Source organism: Notamacropus eugenii, chromosome 4 (assembly GCF_028372415.1).
Source record: "Notamacropus eugenii isolate mMacEug1 chromosome 4, mMacEug1.pri_v2, whole genome shotgun sequence".
NCBI classification, from domain to species: domain Eukaryota; kingdom Metazoa; phylum Chordata; class Mammalia; order Diprotodontia; family Macropodidae; genus Notamacropus; species Notamacropus eugenii.
In genome coordinates, this window is record NC_092875.1 from 395,931,159 (window position 1) to 395,956,925 (window position 25,767).

Genomic DNA, 25,767 nt, shown 5'->3' on the forward strand with positions numbered 1-25,767 from the left:
ATACAGCCAGTTCTAGAACAGTTCAGAGCAGCATTCTTGGACTTACCATACATTTCTCCTCCTCCAGGATTATTACTCTCTCTGCCAACTGCTTGTCTGTTGCTTTCATTATAGGTTGATAATAACGCTCATCTGGGTGTTAACACCAAAGTAAAACCAGAGCTAGGCCTCTGATTTTGGAATAAAATGCAAGCCAATCTTACACACTCGTTGCTACACTTAAGAAGTTAGAGACTTCTACCAAAAGCCATCTTAAATTTGCTTTCTGAAAAATCTCATTACCTTATATATGTGCATTTATAGAGCACCTACTGTGTTCCAGGAACTGTGCTAAATGCTTTACAACTAAACTAGAACCTAAGGAAACATCAACCAGATCCCAAAGATGGACTCTCACCTTCAACAACAACAACAGAAATCTGTTGTATGGATCCATCTATTATATATTGCAATGTAATGAAATATGTGTAAATGTTACTTGAGATTATAGGATGGCAAACTATGAAAGAGAGGTGGTACAGTGGACAGACCTCCAGACCTGGAGTCAGGAGTTCAAATCTAGCCTGACATTCACTAGCTGTGTGACTAGTGACCTCTGTTTGCCTCAGTTTCTTCATCTGTAAAATGGGGATAATAATGACACCTACCTCCCAGGTAAGGATAGAACGATGATGATGATGATGATGATGATGATGATGACGATGACGACGATGACAAAACACTTAGCCCAGAGCCTGGCAGGATGCAATTTCCTTGCCAAACTCCCCAAGGTTCATTTTCCTCAAGAACAAACTGTGGGAGAAGGGAGGTCCCAAAAAGATTAAAAAAATTATAAGGTCATAGATTAGAGTTGGATGAAACCTTAGAAATCATTTTGTCCAACCCCCTCCTTTTACAGATAAGAAAATTCTAGTCCCAGAGAATTTTAAGTGCCTTGCCTAGCGTGGTGAGTTATAGAACCAGGATTCAAATCCAGGTTTTCTGATCACAAGTCCATGGTGCTTTCCTTCATCCCGCACTGCCTACGTCAGATGTGTCTATGATGGATCAGTTGAAACAAGTTCTTTTGGTCATGTACCGTTTACTTAAGAAACGTTAGCAATGGAGAAGGGAGCCATACTCACATAACTCTTCTTGGAACCAGGAGGTATTGTGGATAGAGCACTGGGCCTGGAGTCAGGGAAACCTGAGTTAAACTCCTACTTCAGAGACTTACTAGCTGCATGACACTGGACAAAGTCCCCTACCCTGTTTGCCTCATTTCCCTCATCTATAAAGTGGGCACAATAATAGCTCATACCTCCTAGGATTGCTGTCAGGATCAATTGAAATAAAAATTGTGAAGTGCCTGGCAAATAATAAGCGCTATATAAATGTTAGCTATTTTTATGATGTCTTATTATATTATGTTACTTTACGTTATATTATATCATATCATATTATATTACATCATGGGGCAGCTAAGTGGAATAGCAGATAGAGTAATGGGCTTGGAGTCAGGAAGATTTATCTTCTTGAGTTCAAATCTGGCCTCAGATACTTACTAGCTGTGTGACCCTACACAAATCTTTGCCTCAGTTTCCTCATCTTTAAAATGAGCTGGAGAAGGAAATGGCAAGCTGCTCAAGTATCTTTGCCAAGAAAATCCCAAATGGGGTCATGAAGAGTCAGATAAGACTGAAACAAATTCTTATTATATTGTTATTTCCCTGGTTGCCCTTCGCAAGAAGTCCATTTTCCCTCAGGGAAAATGAGTATTTCTGAAAGGACTGGGGGTGGCAAGCAATATTTGCTTGTTTTTGCTGTGCTTTAGACCCTGGACTCTGCCCCCTTCACTGTGCGAAGCTTTGTTTAAATCCCACAGACTGCCTGGGGCTGGCGTTTCCCAGGGGTTTTGTAGTGTGCCATGAGGAAGCACTCAGTACAAAGCCCTGGTCTGATTATCACTAGCTGTAGGACTCAAGGCAAATCACAACCTTTCTTAGCGTCAGTTTTCTCATGCATAATATGGCCATAATACACCTATCCTACCCAATTTCCAGAGTTTTTTCAAGTCTAAGTGAGATGATGTATGTAAAGTACTTTGGAAACCTTAAGAAGCTATAAAAATATCATTTGTTATTATTAAATATTACCATTGTTATTTATTATTATCAAATATTACCATATTACATCTTTGAGGGAGTTTGAAACTTAATCATATTTGAAAATCATCCAGTGTTAACATTAGGAACATCATTCCTAACAGAACTAAGAGAATGCTGTTATTTTTCAGTCACATCTGACTCTTTGGGATCCATATTTGGGATTTTCTTAGCAAAGACACTGGAGTGGTTTGCCATTTCATTTTCTAGCTCATTTTACAGAAGAGGGAACTGAGGCAAACAGGGTTAACTGATTTGCCCAGGGTCACACAGCTAGTAAGCATTTGAGGCCAGATTTTAACTCAGGAAGATGAGTCTTTCTGACTCCAGGCCTGGCACTTGATCCACTGCATCACCCAACTTCCCAGAACCAAAAGAATGGAGTGTAGTTATTATGCATGTAGCATATTTCCCCATTAAACTTCAAGCTTTGTGAAGCCAAGGACTGTGGGTCATGTGATTTGTATCTTGGCCACCTTCCCCCAAGCGCATTCCCTACCCAGTGCCTAGCAAAAGGACATTGAACTTGACCAGCACTTAATAAATGAAGGTTGAATTGAGCTGTCCAATAGTGACAGAAAAGATCAATGACTTCCATTAAGCAGCTTCTTTTTGTTCACAGGTCCTTCACTTTGAAAATGTCAAAGACGTACCTTTTGGGTTTCAAACAGTGACCTCTGATGTAAACAAGCTTAGTTCTTTCTACTCTCTGAAGCTAATCAAGAGACTCTACGTAGATAAATCTCTAAACCCATGTTTGGTAAGTTGCTTTAAAAATCAAAACAAAACTTGGCTTATGTTTCCTTTCACACTTTTACAGCTGTTATACGGTGACGTAGACTCACTGGAGCATTTGGGGACACCTGAGCTTCAACTGACCCTCTCCTTCATTTATGAGGTGACTGGGGAGGTGGTAAAAACCTGAGCATCTGGCAGTAATTGCAGCTGCCCCCAGATTTCTAAAGCAGCAGATGTACCCTGACTGTTGCCTGGGACCTTCACATTGTGTTGAATCATGAAGTGGTTCATTGTGGGGAATTCTGGATTTGCAATTAGAGAACTTCGGTTGAAATCTCAGTTCTGCCCCTTACTATGTGATCTTAGGCAAGTCATTTATATTCTGTAAAATAAGATTAGTCTAGATGACTTCAAAGGTCTTTCTTCCACTTTCAAATCTGTGATCCTAAATTGATGAGGATATATATCCTCTTTCAGCATTTGAAAATTTTCTGTCCGTGGCTGACTGAATAAGCATTTTGTTCAGTTGTTTTCAGTTGTGTCCAACTCTGTGTAACCCCATTTGAGGTTTTCTTGGCAAAGATGCTTGAATGGTTTGCTATTTCCTTCTCCAGTTCATTTTACAGATGAGGAAACAGGCAAACTGGATTAAGTGACTTGTGCAAGGTCACACAGCTAGTAAATCTGAAGCCAGATTTGGACTCAGAAAGATGAATCTTCCTGACTCTGGGCCTGATACTTTATCCACTGCTTCTCTTTGCAGTAAATATTAGGCCAGCCATTGATGGCATAACAGCCAGTTAAATTCATTGCTGCCTGGCCTAATGTCCTTTGATCATTCATCCAGCCAATGGTATTAATATAACAGGAGAGAAAATCTCCTTCCCCTCTATTTTTATGTGCCATACTTATACAAAATTTTTGCATATAGTCCTACCCCTAGATTTATTTCCGCAGACAGTGTTATGAGGAAGCTTTTATTAGAAGGATCTAAATTTGCTATTTACTATCATTAGTGGATTATTTTTTAAAAATCCAATCCTAACAGGCTAGGTTCAACTAACACAAGAAACAGACAAGGTAGAAGATCATTTGTTCCTCTTTTCCATTTTACTTTCACTCTCAGACTACATTTACATGGGCAAAAACAACTGGGGTACCAAACAAATTCTGGTTAATTTAATCAGTGTTGATAGCCAAACCCACTTCTTCCCCAGTAGTGTTTTGCTGTAAATGTCTGGATATAACCCTCATCTCTCTGCTTCACTTTGCCTATACCCAGAGAACTTTGCTTGTTTTTGACCTTCCTTAGTACCAGCGAGGAACAATTACATCAGAGTATAGATCTTAGTAATCAGGAGTCAGTGATATCACTGGCTAGTCCAGTCATAAATGAACTTTAGTAGTGTCATTTTAGGTTGAATGAAAATCGATTCTGAGTCTGATAGGCAGGAAAGTGTCCTGAATTTTGGCAAGTCCCTTATAGAATGTTCTCTCTCCCTAAAGCATTGTGGGATTCAAGCATCCTAAACTTGATAACCAGACCACTATGTTAAATACCCTACCATAATTTTACTGCTTTGGGCAGTGGATAAGAAAGATACCCATTCTTAAAGTTTGGGTAATTTCAAATGTTGGGCAGCTAGGTGGCGAAGTGGGTACAGTGCCAGGCCTAGAGTCAGGATCACTGGCTCCTCAGACATGTACTAGCTCTGCAACCCTGGGCAAGTCACTTAACCCCGTTTTCCTCAGTTTCCTCATTTATAAAATGAGCTGGTTGTTATTTGTCCTTTGTTCTTGAAGAGGACCTTGACATCAGGGAAGTGATGCCATGACATGCAAGTAAATTGGATTTAAGTGAGGGAGAGCTCTGCAAAATCACCTCACTTTCTCCTTCAAAGCCATCTGGGTCCAGTGGTGAGATAGAAATCAGGACAACTGGAGGTGGTGTTGGATGCAGTGGGAAATCTTCATCTTTTTAAGCTAAGGTCTCTAATAGGTCTCAGTTTGATTGAGGCAATGCCCATTCAGTGATTAAGGCTAGGTAAGAAACGAGGTAGAGAATGGCCTCTTTACCTAGTCAAAAAAAAAAAAAATCAGTCTGGGAGGGGAAGATCCTCAGGATTTCTGGCCCAAACAGAAACAATTGTTATTTACATCCACTTTGAATCAGTCAGGGCCCAAACAATGACCAAGTGGGGCTTGACCTGGAACCTATTGTTGACCAATCAATGAGAGCCAGAGTGAATTGAGTGGTCAAAATTTAAGGAAGGAAGGAAGGAAGGGCGGAAGGGCCGGCCATGTTGCCCAACTGATCAATTCCACTTGGGTTCGCAGTGGGGCAACTCTTATGTTTGTTCATCCCTTGTTCTCAAAGAGGACCATGACATCAGGGAGGTAATGAGATGACATACAAGTGAATTGGATTTAAGTGAGGGAACACTTTGCAAGTCATCAGCCTCACTTTCTCCTTGGAGTCATCTGGGTCCAGTGGTAAGATATAGATCAGGAAGATAGAGAAGGAAATGACCAATCACTCTAGTGTCTTTGCCAAGAAGACCCCAAATGGGGTCATAATGAGTCAGACACAACTGAAATGACAACTGCCATTTTCCCTATTCCAAGCCCAGGGCTGTAACTCCTATGCCAGTCAACTGCCCTAATTTGCCAACCTGTGGTCTAAAGTAATGTTTACATGGGCTTCATTTCATTGTAACATATTAATGCCTAAACGTAATAGATGAAATGTACAATATATCTTTTTGTCATTGCAGATGAGAATCCATATTTAGGATATGGGTGAAATTTCCTTATTTTCTAGCTAGTTGTAAAGCATTTGACACAGTTTCTGGAACATAGTGGGTGTCACATAAATGCTTATTCCTCGTCCTTCCCCCTTGGGGGTGGAAGGGAGTGGCAGCTACTGGCTTTAGTGGGAGCTTCTTCATTCTGAGAATTGCAATTAAGCTGACTCTTATTATAAATTTTTTATGTGGCAACCACTATAGTAGTTACCATTGAGCTCTTATATGGTGTAATAGTGCATAAGATTTTTGATAATATTTGAAGGGAAAGTGATCCATTTTGTAGGTGGACTGTATTGTTACCTTGGAAGTCTATGAATCATTTTGACAAAATTCATGGAACTTGGCTTTTGCCACTTACTTTCCATTGCTAGTTTTGGTTGTAAACTATTTGCGTATTTCGTTAGTAATTCTGTTTCCTGTGCGGAAAGATCCATTGACTTGTACATAAAAATGATCTCTTCCTCTTGCTCTTTTTCCCTTCCTTCTTCTACTGCTCCTTCTCCTTCTCCCCTTTCTAGTTTTCTCTCTTTTGCCTCCTCCTTTCTTCTCCTTCTTTGTCTCCTTCCCTTCCTTCTTCTTTTCCTTTCTCTTCCTCATTCTCCTTTCTTTTCTTACCCTCCTCCTCTTCCACCATTTTTGCCTCCATGTCCTCTCTTTCCTTGTTCTCTTTCTCCTTTTCTTTCTCCCTCTCTGCCACCTTCCCCTCTTCTTTCTCCTTTACCATCTTCCCTTCCTCTTCTTTCTTCCTTTCTACTTTCTTCTTCTCCTTCTCTCCCTATTCCTTTTTCATTTCTCTTCCTCTTCTTCTCTTCCTTTTCTTCTTCAAAATATATAGTGTGACAGCATTTGAAAAGATAGTTGTGATTATTCCGCAACACTTCCAAAGACTTGTGTTTTCATGGATGAGCTTGCTCTCTCCACAAATGTAGATCACAAACTTTTTGCTCCTTAATAGGCATTTTGATGAGTTGCTGTAGTCAAACTGTTCATTGCCTAGTGCCCAAGTCTCTCGGTGTTGAGCATCTACAAGCACAGTTAGGGGTGGTCATCAGAAAGTAGATGTATTGTCTGTTGCTGAGTTGGTACTTGGGATCTTCTTAGTTTGGTAAGACCTGTTATAATATAAGCTTTGTTATCATATTTTCCAGGGATTTCAGAGCCTACTTCCATGCCACAATAAGGCACTGGACGAAGAAAAATTTTTACAAAATTGTGTAAAATGTAGTAGAATGATTACAGTTGTGTATGATATGTCAAGACTTTATTTTCTCTTTTAAGTAATGTTTAATGAATCTACATTGTAAAACTCATGTTTTTCAGGAATTTGTCAGTACCACCAAAAGGCCCTATGCAAATGAAATGGAAACCGTTGACTTTAAGGATAAACTGGAAGAAACTAAAGGCCAAATCAACAAATCTATTAAGGACCTGACAGATGGCAAGTACCTTTTAATCTAGTGCTATAGCTGTGACCAGACTCTGCTTTTTTTCTCTCATCCAGAGTCAACATATATCAGATCAATTATAATTACATACCTGGAAGAAACTTTGAGTAGTCACTTAGTTTAAGCCTCTTTTTTCAGGCAGAGCCAAAGTCTTAATATGGTGATTTCCCAGTATTCAGGCATTTCTCCTTTCATTTTCACATTACAGTTTTTCTATTTTTATTTTTTCACCTTTAGTTCCACTCTCATTGTTTAAGCCTACATGTGTGCAAGTCTACACAGGATGATAGGATCCAGAGCTGGAAAAGACCTTGGAGGTCATCTACTAGGACCTCTTCATTTTGTTGTTCAGTTTTTTCAGTCATGTCAGACTCTTTATGACCCTGTCTGGAGTTTCCTTGGCAAGGATACTGGAGTGGTTTTCCATTTTCTTCTCTAGCTCATTTTACAGATGAGGAAACTGAGGCAGATAGTATAGCTACTTGCCAAGAGTCACACAGCTAGTAAGTCTCTGAGCCTGAATTTGAACTCAGATCTTCCTGACTCCAGGCCTGGTGCTCTATCCACTGCACCACTTAGTTTAATTTTAGAGATAAATTGAGGTCTTAGGAACGTAAGTCATGTGTCCAAGGTTGCACAGGTTAAGAGGCATGATTCAGGTTCTCTGGGCCAGTGTTCTTTACTCTCATATATTTATAATCATTAAATAAATAATACCTTCTCCTCCAAAAATTCAGTGAAAGAAAAAAAAAAGATTATTTTCTTCCAAGACAGATCTAGGTAGAATTGTGAAGCAGGTGCAAGTGCCTTTGGTTCTCATGCCTCCTCTTATATCAGCCTTATTTCTACCCTTCCTTGTATTGTTACTGATGCACTTACAATCTATTGATGCATCATTATAACTAAAAGGCTTCTCTTCAGGGGCCTACCCAGCTCTTCTAACTCTCACAGTGCTTCATAATGCTATGCACTTTTCCCATCTTTCTTCTTGTTTCTTTACCTGAGCACATCCCTCTTCTGGCCCCCTTAAAAGCTTGTGAATCTTGTGTTCAATAGAGCCTCAGTGTTGTTTTCCCTAGAAAATTTCTAAATGAATCTAAAATATGATTGCAGGCTTCTCTTCCCAGGCAGCATAGTTGTATTTTAATGGGAGCCTTTTGGGGACAAATCTTTTACCCAGGGAAATAATTCTAATGATGGGCATTTCAAGGATTATAGGATTTGAGGGCATGAGAGGTTCTTTTGAACAAGGGGAAAGCTCTCAAGTCAAATCTCATAGGCAAAGGGCTATTTTGCCTTTGTGAGAAGCCAACTCTCTTCCTTACAAGTGAGATTTTGTGATTTGCCAATCTGTCCCACAGTATTTTTTCTTTATGTTTTTCCCCCCTCTCCACTATGCTTTTTTGTTTCCATATCCCTTTAAGCTGAAATTTTAACCTGAGATCCATGGACCTTCAATGGTCCATGGATAGATTTCAGGGGAAATAAGCTTGGAGGGGAAACATTTATACACTTTCTTTTACTAACTTCTAATTGAAATTTAGTATTTCTTTCAATTACAAATCCAAAAATTCATTATTGTGAGAGAGATGATAGGCTATACCAGATTGTAAGAGGGGAACATGACTCAAAAAAGGTTTAAAAAACCCTACTTTAAATAAAAAGTTTGGTATAAAGAACTGTAGGTTTGTACAGATTAAAGCATCTTGTCACAGTGCAAATAACTTCCCCCTTATTGGGCATATTCACTTAAATAGTTTGTCCTTAGGACAACTTAACAGATATCTTCTTGAAAGTTTCAATGGTTTGAAACTCAGGTAGACCAGGGATTATGTCTGAAGGCATAACTTTTAGCTTTCACTTTCACTGAACAGGGCACTTTGAAATGAAATACAGCTTACATTTATCCCAAAACAACCCAAAACAAAAAATAGGGCTTCCCTACGTCAAACTGGAAGGTTAAAGGTAGCATTTACTTTTTAAAAATTCTTAACTGAATTTTGTTCTTAGAACATTCCTATCATTCTCTTTTCAGTCAGTGGGTAATTTGTCATGGAATGGGAAAATAGGAGTCCCACTGGAACTCTCAAGATTTGGATCATATAATCATGCAAGACCAGAGTGGGAAGGGTTTTTAGAAGCCACTGAATGCAAGAAGAATCCCCTCTAGACCATAACTGACAAGCTTTCATATTGACTTTGCTTCATGACCTCCAGTGAGGGATAGCTGGAGCTACTAAGTTTTCCTTTGCTGTTCTTCAGTCATGTCTGACTCTTTGAGACCCCATTTGTTTGTTTGTTTTTTTTGTTTTTTTGTTTTTTTTGGCAAAGATCCTTGAGTGGTTTTCCATTTCTTTCTCTAGTTCATTTTATAGATGAGTAAACTAAGGCAAACAGGGTTAGATGACTTGCCTAAGGTCACACAGCTAGTATTTAGCCTTTGAAAATTGAAAAAAGAAGGCCTGAGAAGGAAGTATTTGCCCAAATGCCACATAGAGAGTCAGAGCCAGAAGTGGGACTCCAACTCAGATCTCTGGCTCCCAATTCAAGTTCTTCCCATATACAGTTCTGTACATGGCATTGTTTATATCCTATGGCCTCTGCTTCCCTGAACATCCCTGGCTAAAAGAGATACCTGCTGTTTTTAGGTTAATGTGTAAGCAAGGACTCTCTGATATACTCTTCCCCCTTTCCCAAAGAAGTTTTTTCAGCTCCTTAGCTAGCTGGAAAATGCTGAGCACATTGTGTGCTTCCTCTCCCATTCCTACCCCAAGTGGTCATGGACATCCTGCCTAAGATTGTCTGAGGAAAAAGGTAGAGGTATTGAATGACTTTACTTCCCGTTTCATAAATCTACAGGTAAATAGTAGATGTCAAATTTGAAAAAATTCATTTTGTGAAATTTGTGTGAGTTTAAAAAATATCTTTTCAGGTCATTTTGAGAACATCTTGACTGAAGACAGTGTAAATGATCAAACCAAGATTCTTGTGGTGAATGCAGCCTATTTCATAGGAAAATGGATGAAGAAATTCCCTGAATCTGAAACAAAAGAATGTCCATTTAGAATCAACAAGGTAGGTGCTCCAGGTGTCCTAGGAGTCATAAGTGCTGATTATCAAAGGCTGAACTGGGGGAGATTTTATAGGATTTCTATTTCAGTTGGGGAAGTCCCATATAGTTATTGACCCCTTAGAAAAAGACCCAAATTATCTAGGTCTCTAAAAAATAGAAATGACAATTCTGCAGTTTATAATGAATTACTGGTACTCCTATACTTCAAGCCCTACTTTTGGATGTTCCCACAATCAGCCACTGACATTCTGAGTGTCTTTGTTCATCTGTGAAATAGGAACAGTTGTATTTTGGTTTGTAAAATGGCTGAACCATTTGGTAAATATAAATAAGTGTCATGTATGGCTAGAGTAGTTATATATCTAGTCTCTCCTCCCTTCACCTTCCTCCAAGGGAGGTTTTAATTCCTGTTAGGAGGGAAAGTAGGAGATTGGGTCTGAAGGCTGATCGCCACTCTGATCTCCTCTGAGAGAGGGGGTACTGAGCTAGAATTATTTCTATCTTCTCCCTTAAGTATTATTAGTCTAGGGGTATGTAATTTTTAGGTTCAGTCTAAACTCCTGATTGCTATATCTAGAAGGATAAAGGATGTCTCCAAGCTTTATACTGAAGGTTTGACTCCCTTCTCATCAAATGCTAGGTCCACAATGAATGCACGTAGCAAATAAATCCATCTATCCAAGTCAGCAGGAAAACAGAAATCAGACAAAGTATACATAGGAGAATATAAATAAATGGATATGCACACATACATAATATACATATATATTGAGACAATACACAGAAGTAAATTAACCCTTCCATTGAGAGTGGAGTAACTCAGCTCAGCCGAGAGGGAAAGTCCCTGATTTCAACTCAAGGGAAATTCCTTGAAGTCTCTAGAGCAGCAAACTGTGGGTAGGGACATGATGGAGGCTGTAAGCTCTCCTTATGTCGGTTTCTTCCTGGAGCCTCTCCCTCTTCATGGTCCTGAAGTGAGGTTGAAATCCTGTGCATCCTTTCTTTCCATCCTAGAAGCTGGGAGAACCAAGAGACTGAAGAGAGTGAATCTCTCCTTTATCTTGCTCTTGCCAACTCACCCTGCCCTTTACACAAATGTGAGGCATGAGATAGTTAATAGCAAATAATAAGAATAGGTCTCAGTTACATTTGTAAAATAATTAATCAGGAAAATAAAAATAATTATTTCTCACTCACACACAAAAAACCATTGTGGACATTGGTATTGACTATAGGAGAGAATATCTGCCCCCTCTTTCATTAAGATAGGGGTTACTGCTATGACAGAGGGGAAAAACCCCAATTTTTATTCTTAATTTTTACAAACAGATCTCCCAGTTTCCAAAATGTCTTGTGAATTATATTTTCATTGTTTCCTTTCATTCTGAGATGAGAGGGTACTGAACTTTATACAGACCTTGTTGGGAAGTATAGTAATGACTTAAAAGTCAGCAAAGTATAGGGAGAGAGAGTATTGGAGATTTGGGTTCAAAAGGCAGCAAAGAAACAAGTAGTTTTTAAGTGCCTACTATATGTCAGGAACTATGCTAAACACTTTACAAATATTATCTCAATTGATCCTCAAAAAATTAGAGGTAGATATTATTTTATGATCACCTCTTCACAATTGAGGAAACTGAGGCAGATAGAGGTTAAGTGACTGCTCAAGTCACTTGATTTCTCTGGCCTTTAGTATTCTTTTCTGAAAATAAAGCCATTGGATCATGTGACCTCTAAAGACCCTCTAAAGATCTACTAGAATCTATCTGTAGAACCCATTAGTGCTAGCCAGATTCCTAATGAAGCAAGTTCTTACAGTAGGTGGCCACTCTCACATCACATTGGATTGTCATCAGGCTGGCTATTGGAATGATTTCTGCAAAAAGATCACGTGTGTGTGTGCATGTGTGTATATTCTATTACATATATGTATATATTTTACATGAAAATTCAAACTTGCCATTAAATGGTATCCCTTAGTAGCATTTAATGCCAGGCATAAGTTTAATGAAGCACATTGTAATTAGATTGTAATGGTGGGAAGAGGGGTAAAAGGAGAGATCAGAGCATCCTTGACTTTTTTTTTCTCTGAAATCTCCATGGGCTTTCCAGTTTTGAATTGTTAAAAATATGATTGAATATCCTTTTAGAAGGGGGAAATCCTTAGCACTCCAATTTTCTCATTTATTAAATTTTAAAGTTTATTCAAGCTGGATCCAGGTCTGATACCCTGACTCTGAACAGGATTAATAAGCGACCAGAATGTCAGCAATCTTTCTCTGTTTCCCCTAATAGGGCAATAAAATGTCACTGGCAGACTCTGGTGATGCTTTCTTCAGAAGCTATTACTTTCCTGCGATTGCTTGGATTTCTGTCAGTCTTTGCACTTTTGAGTCACATTATTAAAGCTTTTCTCACATCTTATGCCATCTCCTTCAAGACTTGCCCTAAATTTTTGAAGCTATTTAAGAGTAGCTTAGTGCATCTGGCTATTTTGACATAGGTGACCCAAATTCGGTTCTGGCATATGAAATAAGCGAAGCTTTTGGGAAACCACAACTTTATCTAAATTTAGGGGCTGTCAATTATTTAACTGGATAGAGATCTTAGAACTGCAGTGTAATCCCTGATTCATTTTAAGTGTAGTAAGCCCAGAGGAAGAACTTGGTCATCTACTTTACCCATCCTAACTCTAGAGGTTTCTGGTTATATGAGAAAAGTGAAAGAGGTGACTGCCTTCCAGCGGTTTGAAGATTGCCCATGGATATATTTCCTGGTGACTTAACATAGCCATTAAAATTTTGGCCAGAAAAATTTCAAATCTTTGAAAAGGCAGTGCCTCAGTGGGAAGGGTGAATCACTGAGATGTCAATTCTCTATTCCATAGTTGGAATTAAACGATCATAGATTAACAAGAGAAGAAGACAAAGGACAGGTAATTTTTGATGGTGTGGGGTTGGGGGAGGAGAAGGGAGCAAGGAGAGAGATATATGGAAATGGTGTATTTTTAATGAATCAAAGGATATTAGAGCTGGAAGGTGTCTTAGAGACCATTTAATCCATATTTTACAAAGGAAGAAAACTGGGGCCCATAGAAGTTGAAGTGATTCACTCAAGTACATCTAGTTTATGAGCTAATGGCAGTGTTGAGACTAGAATCTGGGTTTTTTTTATTCCTCATCTAATATTCTTTTCTACCATACCATGTGGCAAAGGGAGGGTGGAAAGGAATACTTAAAAAAAAAAAAAAGAAAGCCTACAGGCAAGTATAAGCTAGCCATTGACACTGTTGCCCAGGAGCAACCCCATTCGGTGGTTTCCAGAAGGAATACAATCAAAAGGTCTGAGTCAACCTATTCTAGTTTACTTGGGTATTCTTTTGCAAAGTAGTTTTTTTAGGAAGGACATGCAATTTTGCATCATTATTGGCATTGAAGTTAGCTCAAGCAGGAATTATGGAGGAGAAGGCAGCATAGTGTAAATGGAGACAAAGAGTAAGTGGTCTAGGAATCAAAAGCCTAGGATTTTAATCCTAGCACTGAAAGCGCTGGACTGTGTGATCTTGGACAAGTCATGTGATCTCCATGGACTTCAGTTTCTGGGTGTGTAAAAATGAAATTTGGACTAAACCAGGGGTTATTAAACTGTGGTCTGTGAGCTTGGTTTTTTAAAAAATATTTTAATAACTATTTCATTATAATTGGTTTCCTATGTATTTTGTTTTATGCATTTAAAAAACATTATTCTGAGAAGGGCACCATAGGTTTCACTAGCCTGTCAAAGATGTCTATGACACAAAAAAGGCTAAAAATCTCTGGGTTAGATGATTTCTAAGGTGACTTCAGGTCTAGGGTGGGGAACTTGCAGCCTCAAGGCCATAGGTGGCCCTTTAGGTCCTCAAGTGCAGCCCTTTGGCTGAATCCTTTGGATTTGTTCTGTGAAGTTTGGATTCAGTCAAAGGGCCTCGCTTGAGGACCTAGAGGGCCACAAGTGGACTCCAGGCCACAGGTTTCCCTGCTTTAGGCTCTAACACAGCAGGATTTATTTTATTTGTTAAGATAAGAATACTTTGAAGACTGGTGTTAATAGTTTCTCTGCCTAGCCAAGCACAGGTTACTATGAAAGACTGGAATGTCTTACTAAGTGAGAGTGGAAATGTTCTATGGAGCTTTGGGGAAGTGGTCTTATTTGGAAGTAAGTAGAGAGATTAGATGTCATTTTAAGCCCTGTATGCTTCTGATAAAGACAAATTAAGTTGTATACACATGCTGTCCTGGCAGATACCTACATATTCCCTATTTTTTACAGACAGACACCAAACCAGTGCAAATGATGAACATAGAAGCTACATTTTGCATGGGCAACATCAAAGATATAAACTGCAAGATCATAGAACTTCCCTTTCAAAATAAGCACCTGAGCATGCTCATTTTACTACCAAAAGATATGGAGGATGATTCAACTGGATTGGAAAAGGTAAGGAATCTAGGTGATACTTTGATATATAATCACTACCTTGTAATGGGGAAAATGGTTGTAAATCCATCATTTTGGGGATTTGGTGAAACCTAGGCTGCCCTGATGGGGAGCAGCTAGGTGGCATAATGGCTAGAGTGTCAGAACAGGAGTCAGGGAGACTCCTCTCCTTGAGTTCAAATCTGGCCTCAGACACTTAGCTGTGTAACCCTGGGCAAGTCACTTAACCCTGCTTGCCTCAGTTTCCTTAGCTGGAGAAGCAAACCACTCCCGTATCTCTGCCAAGAAAACGTCATCATTTCAATTTACTTCATTTTTTTTTGTATCCATTTAGACATGCACAAATTATTTCCATTAGTTGACTGTAAGATCCATGAAGGCAGAGACAGTGTTGTGTTTTTTTTTTTGTATCCCCAATACCTTTTCCAGTTCTTGGTATATAGTAGGTACTTAATAAATGCTCATTGATTGATTGGTCATTTTTATGTTTGAGGTTGAGATGAAGAAGGATTTTTTTTTCTTTTATGCCTCTTGGTAATAAACTATGCTTTATCTTTTTCTTCTTTCAGGTTGAGAAAGAGCTCAGTCCTGAGACTCTGCAGGAGTGGACCAACCCTAGTACAATGGCCAGTGCCAAAGTGAAACTTTCAATTCCTAAATTTAAGGTGGAAAAAATTATTGACCCTAAAACAGATCTGGAAAGCCTTGGAATGAAAAATGTCTTTGATGAAAATACAAGCGATTTCTCAGGGCTGTCAGAGACAAAGGGAGTGGCTTTGTCTAATGTCATCCACAAAGCCTGTTTAGAAATAACAGAAGATGGTGGCGATTCTATAGAGGTACCAGGATCTCGAATCCTGCAACATAAAGATGAATTCAATGCTGACCACCCATTCATTTATATTATCAGGCACAACAAAACACGCAATATCATTTTCTTTGGAAAATTCTGTTCTCCTTAACCCAGTATATAATCAACCTTGTCTGACTTTTACACAGGTGCAGGTTTCTACAAACTTTGTACCCAAAGAATTACTTTCTAACTTTGGCATGTTATTAATATTTTTGGAGCAGGGAGCAATAAATACTTTTCATATGCAGTCATCACATAGAATATCCCTCTTTTTTAAGGTATTTTTTGATTTTACTCCTTCCTCAAATAAGAGGATAAGGGGAATTTTTTAGCAAAAAAAAATCATCATAGAGATATAAATATTTATTTGGTAATATTTTGGGGGGGACTACTCTCAAACATCTCCAGAGGAACCAACTACAGGGGATAAGCTTCTAACATTGGTCATCCAGGTGCAACTTGCAGATGCAGCAAATTCTGGTAAGGCTAGTTCTAGATACAGATTTGGGTGGAGTGAAAGATTTAGTGTATGTGATTCACTGATGTTAGTATTGAGAGGAGTCTAAGGATTGAATGGGCTGGGAATATGGAGGTCTGTGGCAGACTATAGAAGCCAAGCAAAATTGGATCTTGACAGAAATTTTCATTTGGTTCAATTTTGCTTAGTGGCTCTAGCTAGAGGGTAAAGCAGTCTGTTGCTGTAGCCGGAATTACACCGTAAGCCCTGATGGGAAGGTCAGACCTACTCAGAGAGTAAATTCTTTCCTAGAGTGTGTCTGGTTGGTGCTGTGCCCACCAAAAGGTAGCAGTGGACTCCAACTAAAAACAAAAAAGTTTTAGACACCTGATGTCAGGTCCCTCTGATGCTTGTAATCACTTGCAATTTGAAATTAAAAGACCTTTTGAGCTTGGGAAGAAAAAGGCATGGCAATTGGAGTCTTATCTGGCATGGTGGTGGGAAAAGAAGGGGAACCTGGTAGGTTTTTGCAGAATAAAACTCAAATCATTAAAGGGCTCTTGACCCTTTACCATTCTAAATTTGTCTGACTTAAGGAATTGATTCAACAAAGGATTTAGTTGGGATTTGGAGTCAATGAGAATTTGTGAAGCAAGTTTGATACGTTACCAGCACCACACAGATCCATCTGTTAATTCTGGGTAAAAGGAATAAGATTCCTTGACTAATGGGTTACTTTGTGACTGGGATTCTCTGTTGAGTGTCCTATAAACAGCTTTAATTTCCATCTCTATTTTCTTTCTGCATGTGTTTGGTATTGAGTTCACCTTATCCTATTCACAATAAAAATATTATTAAATTAAATGTCCATAACTTTCTTTCTATCATGCCTGCCATTTACAAGGGCACAATTGTTCTGTGACTACACAACATTCTCTGTTTTTAAAATGTCATAATCCAACCTTATCTTATGGGGAAATATATAAGAATATCAGAGATGGAAGGGGATAGAGAGATCCAATTTCCTAAATTTACAGATGATGAAACTTTGAGGTTCAAACGATCATTTGAGAGTGGGAGGGAGCTTTGGTGGCCACATCGTCCAATCCACATATGAAAAGAATCCCTACCTGACAAGTGGTTGTTCAGCCTCTACTTGAAGACTTACAAGGAGTTGGGGATCCATCACTGCTCTAGGCAGCTGTTGAACAACTAGGAAGTTTTTCCTGATAGCAAGTCTAAAGCGTCTCTTTGCAACTTCTTTCGATTTTCTCCTACTTCTTCCCTCTGGGGCCAGATAGAACAAATCCAATCCTTTCTCCACAATACAGCCCTTCAGATACTTGAAGACAGCTTTTATGTTTCCCCAGTCTTTTTTCCCACAGACCAAACTATCCCACTTTATTCACCAAATTCTCTAAAGGCATGATGAACTCAAGGCCTTTCCTTCTCCTGGATTTCTAGGTCCCGTCTCTCCCAGGTGGCACATCCTTTTCTTTTTCTTCACCATTCACTTCATCCATTCCCCCAAACCCTTCCCATGCTCCATCTCCCCACCCCCAATCATCATCTTTTAAAATTCTTGTCATATAGAGGAAAGTGGAGAAAACAAAATAGGATGTTCTGTGATTTTTCACCTTCTAAGATGGGATGAAAAAAAAGGCTTCAAAGGAGCCCTGGAGCCCTTTCTTTCTCAAGCTCTGGACAAAACAAATTCTTTTCTTTTTTTATAATAAATTATTTTTCACTTTTCAAGAAGATTGCTTTCATGTATTGAGCATTAGTTTCTGCACCATCTTATTTTTAAAGTAAATTATGATGCCCTTAGACACAATTCTCATCTTGTGGTATAAAAGAAAGAGAACTGATTCTGGAGTTAGGGGCTCTGGGTTCAGATCCTATCTCTGGCACTTGTGTAATCCAGGGTAAAAAGGCGTTTGCCCTTCCTAGGCCTACTTCCTCATCAGTAAAATGGGAGGGTTGGACTAGATGATCTCTGCAATCCTTTCCAGCTCTAGAGCTACAATTCAGGGGTTGGGAACCTGAGGAGGGTTTTTGGCCTTCTGGTCCTCAGGTGCATCCTTTTTACTGAGTCCACATTTTATAGAACAAATCATTTTATTAAGGGGATTTGTTCTGTGAAGTTTGGATTCGGTCAAAGGGCTGCACTTGGGGACTTAGAGGGTCACATGTGGCCTTGAGGCTCCAGGTTTCCTACTCCTGACCTAGATACTATGATCTCACTCTTTCTGCTCTGGTAGATGGCTGCATGTCACAACCCTTGTTGAAGGCTAGTGCAGAAAAAAATGTTTGTGCCCAGATCAGCCCATTGGAGTATGGAAATTAAGATGGACAATTTTACATTGTATTGATTCCTATCAAAGATAACTACAGCCAACCATAAGTGGACATGTCCATTTGGAAAAAGTTACTCCTCACTGGTCCCCTATCTACTCTTAGGATGACTAGCCTTCCTGATACCCATCCCTTCTAATCAAAATTCTTTATACAGGTGGAGGCAGGTTTCCACCTGGGGAACTTTGTGGTAACCTACACATTCTCTGGCATAATGGGCTGCCTATGCTGCCTAAGTAGAAGGCAGACCATTCCCTATTGCCATATTTCTCCATAGAAAAAACGAATAAGGGAACCAACAGACCTTTTGTCTATGCCTGGTAGCAAACAAATGTAAGACCAACAGGGAAATGGAATACCTGAGTCAAACAATGTGATTGCTTGCTGATAGTAGTGAACTGAGAGTATGGCTGCTTTTGTGGCTGCTGATCATCAATCGATCCACAAGCATTTATCAAGGATCTCATTTTTTTTCCAGACACTGGGTTAGATTCTGGGGATGCAAAGACAAAAATGAAACAGTCCTTGCTCTCAGGGAGCTTATATATTTAATGATCATCTACTATATTTGAGATCCTGAGATCAAATTATGTGGGGGTTTCAAAGAGTAGCTGACCAGGGTCCTGTCCTCAAGGAGCTGATAATTTAAAAAACAATGTTTAAAGTCAGCACAATTTGAGATAATATATCATTGACTTGCAGAATCTAAGGATTGGAAGCTCAGAAGGGATTCATGACTGATCAAGAATCCCCGCTACAACATATCCAATACTAGTAAAGTAGCTTTTATTTGAAGATGGTTAATGAGGAGTAGTCATTTTCATAACTCTAGTCGTTACAGTTTCTCTTGATGGCAAGCTTAAATTTATCTCTTTGTAATTTCCAATCCATGCTCCTCTCTCAGCCTTCTGGAATCAAACAAAAGAAATTTAAACCTTCTTTCATATGATATCTGCCATGTTCCTCCCCCACCCATTCTTTTCTCCAGAGTAAATATCCATCTTCCAGAAATTCCTTCAACTGAGCCTTACAAGCATGATTTTTGAAGCCCTTCACTACCTCTCTTCTCCATCCTCCCCTGCTTATCAAAGACCTTCCTGAAATGTGGCGTGTGGAAATGAACACAAGACTCCAGACATAGGAGGAACATTTGGATGCTGTCTCTCAATCCATCCTAAGGTTACATTAACCTTGTCACACTCTAAAATCATCAAATCTTTGTCAGACAAATCATTCTCTGGTCCTGCTTCCCTCGTAAGTTTTAACCCCAGTTCATTTGTAGTCTCTAAGTGTGAGACTTTATACCTATACCTTTTATAGTTTGTCTTACTAGATTTGACCCTGAAATTGATCAAGTTCTTTTTGAATTCTGATGCAATGTGCTTGCCATTTGTCCCCAATTAGTATTAACAGAAAATTTGAGAAGTGTGCCTCCCATGACTTTGTCACTTCTCTAATATGTAAGATCATGGGATTCAGACCAAAGCAAGAGACAGACTCCATTCAGGTCCCATACCATAAGGCTGACTCTGCCTAAAGAAAAATGTTTACAAAAACCAGAACACTATAACACTTTCTAAATAAAGTGCTCCATGCCATATATGTTAAATTATCTGTAGCATTACTTTTTGTGGTAGCAAAAAATTAGAAAGAATGTAGATGCCCATCAAATGAGGAAAATGCTGCACAAATTTTTGTATATGAAAAAATGGAATATCACTGTGATACAGGAAAGAAATAGTAAAAAAGAGGACTGAGAGAAATGAGACAAAAACATATGAATGGATACAGAACAGAAAATGAAACTAGAAAGAATAAAATACACAACAGCTTTAATAATGGAAACAAAGTTGAAACAAAAATTCATCTTAACTCAGATGAAATGAAATGGCCTTGGAGAACACAGCTCTCTCAATAGAGACATGGGACTGTAGGAACAAAATCTTGCTTATTCTTGGAGCTCTGGTTACTATGTTAGACAATTTTGCTTAACTGCTTTTCTATGTTATCAGAGTTCTATGTTGGGTGTGGGGTAAGGTGGGGTATACTGGGGGGAAAAACTGATACAAAAAGAAGAGGCATTGGGAAATTTTTTTTTTTTTAACTTATATCCATGGTTAGGAAAGAACTAGTGTTGGGAAACCAACGTAGTTAGAGTGCCATCTAGTGAGAACAGGCATATTTCACTTGATAATCGTTGGTATTCAATTCAATGAATTGCTCTGCTTTTCTCTCCAGATGACAATAAGGTGTACGTAGGAGGATAGCATTTGAAGAACATATTTGAAATCTGCATTTGAAAGCTGTATTTGAATTCCCTAAAGTTGTGAACTGCGTATTCAGACCTGGTTAACATTTATTAGCTTTTTCTAGATTAATAAAACAGATCACAGCCCTTTGAATCTGAAGAACATTAAATTCAGAATCAGACTTCACTGGTCCTCAGTTTCTTCATTTTTTTTTTCTTTCTTTTTTTTTTTTTATTAATTTTTTAATTTTTTTTAATGTTTAACAATCACTGCCATACAATTGCGATTTTATCCCTCCCCACCCACCCCCCACTACCTCCCTCCCTCCCCACGACTGCATACAATTCTGTATAGATTCTACATATACTTTCCTATTGAGTATATTTTCACTATAGTCATGCTATGTAGTCAGACTAAGATAAATGAAAGAATCCGTATAACAAATCAGAACATGATACACAAACAGATACACATACACAAACATGATCTGCTACATTATGTGAGTGACTTCCATATTTCTCTCTCTGAGTGTGGAAGGCTTTTTGCTTTGAGGTCCACCATTGGGATTTTTTTTTTTTTTCAGAAGTTCTTGTGTTATTACAAAAATCTAAGTCTACCAGAAAAAACTCTCACACACTGTGGTTGTTGCTGTGCATAAAGTTCTCCTGGTTCTGCTCCTTTCACTCAGCATCAGGTCATATAAGTCCTTCCAGGCCTCTCTGAAGTCTTCTTGTTCATCATTTCTTATGGCACAATAGTACTCCATTACATTCATATACCATAATTTATTCAGCCATTCCCCAATTGATGGACATCCCCTTGACTTCCAGTTTTTGGCAACTACATAGAGTGCTGCTATAAATATTTTTGTACATGTGGGACCCTTTCCCATTTTTATGATCTCTTGGGGATATAGTCCTAGTAGCGATATTGCTGGGTCAAAGGGTATGCACATTTTTGTAGCCCTTTGGGCATAGTTCCAAATTGCTCTCCAGAATGGTTGGATGCGCTCACAGCTCCACCAACAATGAATTAGTGTTCCAACTCTCCCACATCCTCTCCAGCATTTATCATTTTCTTGTTCTGTCATGTTTGCCAATCTTATAGGTGTGATGTGGTACCTCAGAGTTGTTTTGATTTGCATCTCTCTAACCAATAGTGATTTAGAGCATTTTTTCATATGATTATAGATAGCTTTAATTTCTTCCTCTGAAAATTGCCTGTTCATATCCTTTGACCATTTATCAATTGGGGAATGACTTGTATGATTATACATTTGGGTCAGTTCTCTATATATTCTAGAAATGAGGCCTTTATCCCCGAGCTTAGCTGTAAAAATTTTTTCCCAATTTACTACATCCCTCTGGATTTTGGTTGCATTGGGTTTGGTTGTGCAAAAACTTCTCAGTTTAATGTACTCAAAGTTATCCATTTTGCATTTCATAATGCATTCTATCTCTTCTTTAGTAAAGAATTCTTCCCTTCTCCATAGATCTGATAAATACACTATTCCTTGCTTCTCCAGTTTATTCATGGTATCAATCTTTATACCTAAATCATGTACCCATTTGGACTTTATTCTTGTGTACGGTGTCAGGTATGGGTCTATGCCTAATTTCCGCCACACTGTTATCCAGTTTTCCCAGCAATTTTTGTCAAACAATGAGTTCTTATCCCAGAAGCTGGGGTCCTTGGGTTTATCAAACAGAAGGTTGCTATATTCCTTGCCTACTGCATCTTGAGTGCCAAGTCTATTCCACTTGTCTACCTCTCTGTTTCTTAGCCAATACCAAGTGGTTTTGATAATTGCTGCTTTATAGTACAGTTTAAGGTCTGGTAGCGCTAGGCCACCTTCCCAAGCATTTCTTTTCATTAGTCCCTTTGATATTCTGGACCTTTTGTTTTTCCAAATGAATTTTGATATTATTTTATCCAGCTCTAGAAAGTAATTGTCTGATAGTTTAATTGGTATGGCACTAAATAAGTATATTAATTTGGGTAGAATTGTCATTTTTATTATATTAGCACGGCCTACCCATGAGCAACTAATGTTTTTCCACTTACTTAAATCTGAGTTTATTTGAGTTTCTTCATTTTTAAAAGGAGGAGTTTCAACTATATTACTTCCAAGTTTTCTTGTAGTTCCAAATCTATGATTCTAAGTATAAGGCAGTTAGGAATTGGGGAGATATAATGGGAAAAGTCCCCAAAAGAAACAGATCTAAACTTGAAAGATGACAACCATTTAATTTAATTCCTTCATTTTACAAATGAAGAAATAGAGGCCTTGGGGAGATTAAATCAGGAGACCCAGATTCAAATCTTGACTCTACCACTTAAAAAACATTTAATCTCTCTGGGTTTATTTCCACAACAGTAAAATGAGAGAGTTGCCTTCTAAGGTTCTGTTCAGTTTTAATCTACAATCCTATAATATAGAAAAGTCATTGTTTGGTAAGTTCAATTGCACAGAGCATGCCTTAGAATTTGGCTGTCTGAATTATACAGTGAAAAATTAGAACTAAATGCACCCCCTCTGGATTCACTCTTCCAACTGAAGTACATTGGTAGGTTAGGTTCCCAAAGGGGTCTATTATAAGAAAGACTAGGTTGACTCTATATTGATCGACAAGTATAATCACTACCCCTATGAAATTACATTAAACTGAGTTGGATGAAAATAGGGGTACAATAAATCAGTCTTCTCATTCCTAAATCATTCCTCTCCCCATTCATACATCTTCTGGCTCTCACTGAGGCCTGGCTCCCTCCTGATGACCCAGTCTCCCTGGTCACTCTTTTCAATGCTAGTTGTACTTTCACTCATTTCCCTCAACGCAAAGTTTGTTGTTAAGTCATTTTTCAGTTGTGTCCAACTCTTCATGACCTTGTTTGGGGTTTTCTTGGCAAAGATTCTGCAATGGTTTGCCGTTTCCTTCTCTCCAGGAGAGTTGGAATACACTTTGCTCCCCTTTTACTCCCCATTCCAGCTTCTCCCCCTACCACTATCACTGTAGCATTGCCTGCTTTGAGGTTCAAATGAGCTATATTTAACCTTCTCCACACCTCAGTCAAAATTTTGATAACTATTTCCTGCAGACCTTTAGGATACTTCCCTTTCTTTCTCAAAGAATTCAGGACCTGGTTCACAATCTCTTTCTCTCTTCCCCAACTCCTACTTTCATACTAGGGAATTTCAATATGTATATTGATACTCCTTCAAATGCCCTAAACTTCCATTTCCTCACCCTCCTCATTTCCCATGATCTACTCTTTCATCCTAGAGGAAGTAATGGCAAACCACTCCAGTTCTTTGCCAAGAAAACCCCAAATGAGGTCATGAAGAGTCATATATGACTGAGATAACTGAACAACACTGTTCCATCTCACCTCAGCTACACACAAAGATGTTCATGCCCTGAATCGTGCCATCACCCACAAATGTACCACCTACATATTCAAGAATTCTGAAATTCTCTTACCTAATAACAACCTATTGGCTTTCTGTCTCCCTCTGCTTTCCCATATCAAACCCTGCTCTTCAACAACACTGTGACCTCCAATCCCTCAATCACTTAGTTCTGTCCCAGGGCATTGTCCCCATACTAGCCACACTCCCCTTTCCCTTTCTTGAATCCTTGGTGAACCACGGTTCAACTCTACACTATTTTTTTCTCTTGAGTCCCTAATCTCATTATGTATTATAGATCATGCCTTGCCAAACTTCAGCTTTATATCACTCCTACCATCTACTGCCTTTGTTTCTAAACAGGTATACTGAGGAAAGTGGAGAAAATTATGCAAACATTCTGACTGGGTCCACCACAAATTTATTTTACATAACCTCAACTGGGACCTCACAGCTACAGATGGGAATCCTTCTATACTTCCCTAATCAGTTCAATCTCCCACTTTCCACAGCAACTCTTCCAAATTCTTTCATCCTCCTCAAACCTCCTATGGTTCCCCTTCCCACTCACCCTCTTGTCTGGGAAATGTGTCTTATATCTTATTGAAAAATTGAGGCCATTTCTTGAGGGCCCCCTCCTCATTCCTCTCTCTTGCATCACCCATATACTTTCTGCCACTATCTTTTCCTTCACCCCTATCTCACATGAAGAGGTCACCTTTTTTGCCAAGACCAACCTGCACAAGTGGACCTATTCCATCCCATCTCCTCTGGAGATTGTCCCTTCTATCCCCTTCTCTTTCTCACTTATTTTCCATCTCTCCTGGTCTGCTGCCAGACCATGTCCATGTCTCCTTCACTTGATACTTCCATCTCTGCTGTCATCCCATATTTCTTCTGCCCTTTGTGGCTGAACTCCTTGAGAAGGCTGCCTAGGGTAGATGCCTCCATTTCCTCTCCTCTTACTCTCATACGTCTCTACAATCAGGTACCAACCTCATCATTTCACTGAAACTGCCCTCTCTGAAGTTACCAGTAATTTCTTATGGCCAAACATGATGACCTTTTCTCCATCCTCATTCTTCTTGACATCTGTGCAAACTTTAGCACTTGCAATTAGGCTCTTCTCCTTGATATTCTCTTCTCTCTCATTTTTGGCACACTGCTTTCTCCAGCTTCTCTTGCTTTCTAACTGCTTGTTATTTCCTTTGTTGGATTTTCATTCAGGTCATGTCTATTAACTGTGAGTGTCCCCCTCCCCCAAGTCCTGTCCTGGGTCCTCTTTTCTTCTCTTTCTATATTACTTTACTTGATGATATCGGTTTTCATGGATTCACTTTTCATCTCTATGCTGATGATTCTGAAATCCACTTATCCAGCCCTAACTTCTCTCCTAACATCCAGACTTGTATCTCCAACTATTTACTTGATGCCTCAAATTTGATGTCCTTCTAGACATTGTCAATTCTGAAAATAAATTACCAGTTAACTTACATTCACTCTGAAAAAGATACCAAGGAGCTCACAGAGGTAATACTCAATTGTTAACTGAAAAACAAAATAAAACAAAAATAAAATCAAAGAGCTTACAGTGGCTATGAGTAAAAAAGTTTTCTTTATTCTGTTGGAGGAGGGAAACTAGACACATGTACTGAGGAGACCCAATATAGCCAGACCAAACCTTGATGCATATAGCAATAGCTATATGCAGTGAGTCATGGCCATGGCAATGAGGGGGTAGTAGCAACAATGACACAAGTC

The 25,767-nt window shown here is 38.9% G+C and overlaps 1 protein-coding gene and 1 long non-coding RNA gene across 3 annotated transcripts in view; one reads left to right on the forward strand and one right to left on the reverse strand.

The window, feature by feature from the left end:
* Nucleotides 1–16,857, forward strand: part of SERPINB5 (serpin family B member 5) — a 54,582-nt gene extending 37,725 nt beyond the window's left edge. For both annotated transcript variants that reach the window (XM_072605528.1, XM_072605527.1), the window contains exons 3-7: nucleotides 2,767–2,904; nucleotides 7,010–7,127; nucleotides 10,067–10,209; nucleotides 14,516–14,683; nucleotides 15,253–16,857. In XM_072605528.1, the coding sequence (XP_072461629.1) occupies nucleotides 2,767–2,904; nucleotides 7,010–7,127; nucleotides 10,067–10,209; nucleotides 14,516–14,683; nucleotides 15,253–15,645 (960 nt within the window). In that variant the 3' untranslated portion in view covers nucleotides 15,646–16,857. The remainder of the gene's footprint in view (nucleotides 1–2,766; nucleotides 2,905–7,009; nucleotides 7,128–10,066; nucleotides 10,210–14,515; nucleotides 14,684–15,252) is intronic.
* LOC140501687 (uncharacterized) lies at nucleotides 10,957–25,556 on the reverse strand. Its single transcript, XR_011966323.1, has 3 exons — nucleotides 25,501–25,556; nucleotides 18,708–18,841; nucleotides 10,957–11,224 (listed from the first exon to the last, which is right to left on the reverse strand). It is a non-coding gene; the product is annotated as an uncharacterized lncRNA (long non-coding RNA).
* Nucleotides 25,557–25,767: the final 211 nt, after the last annotated feature.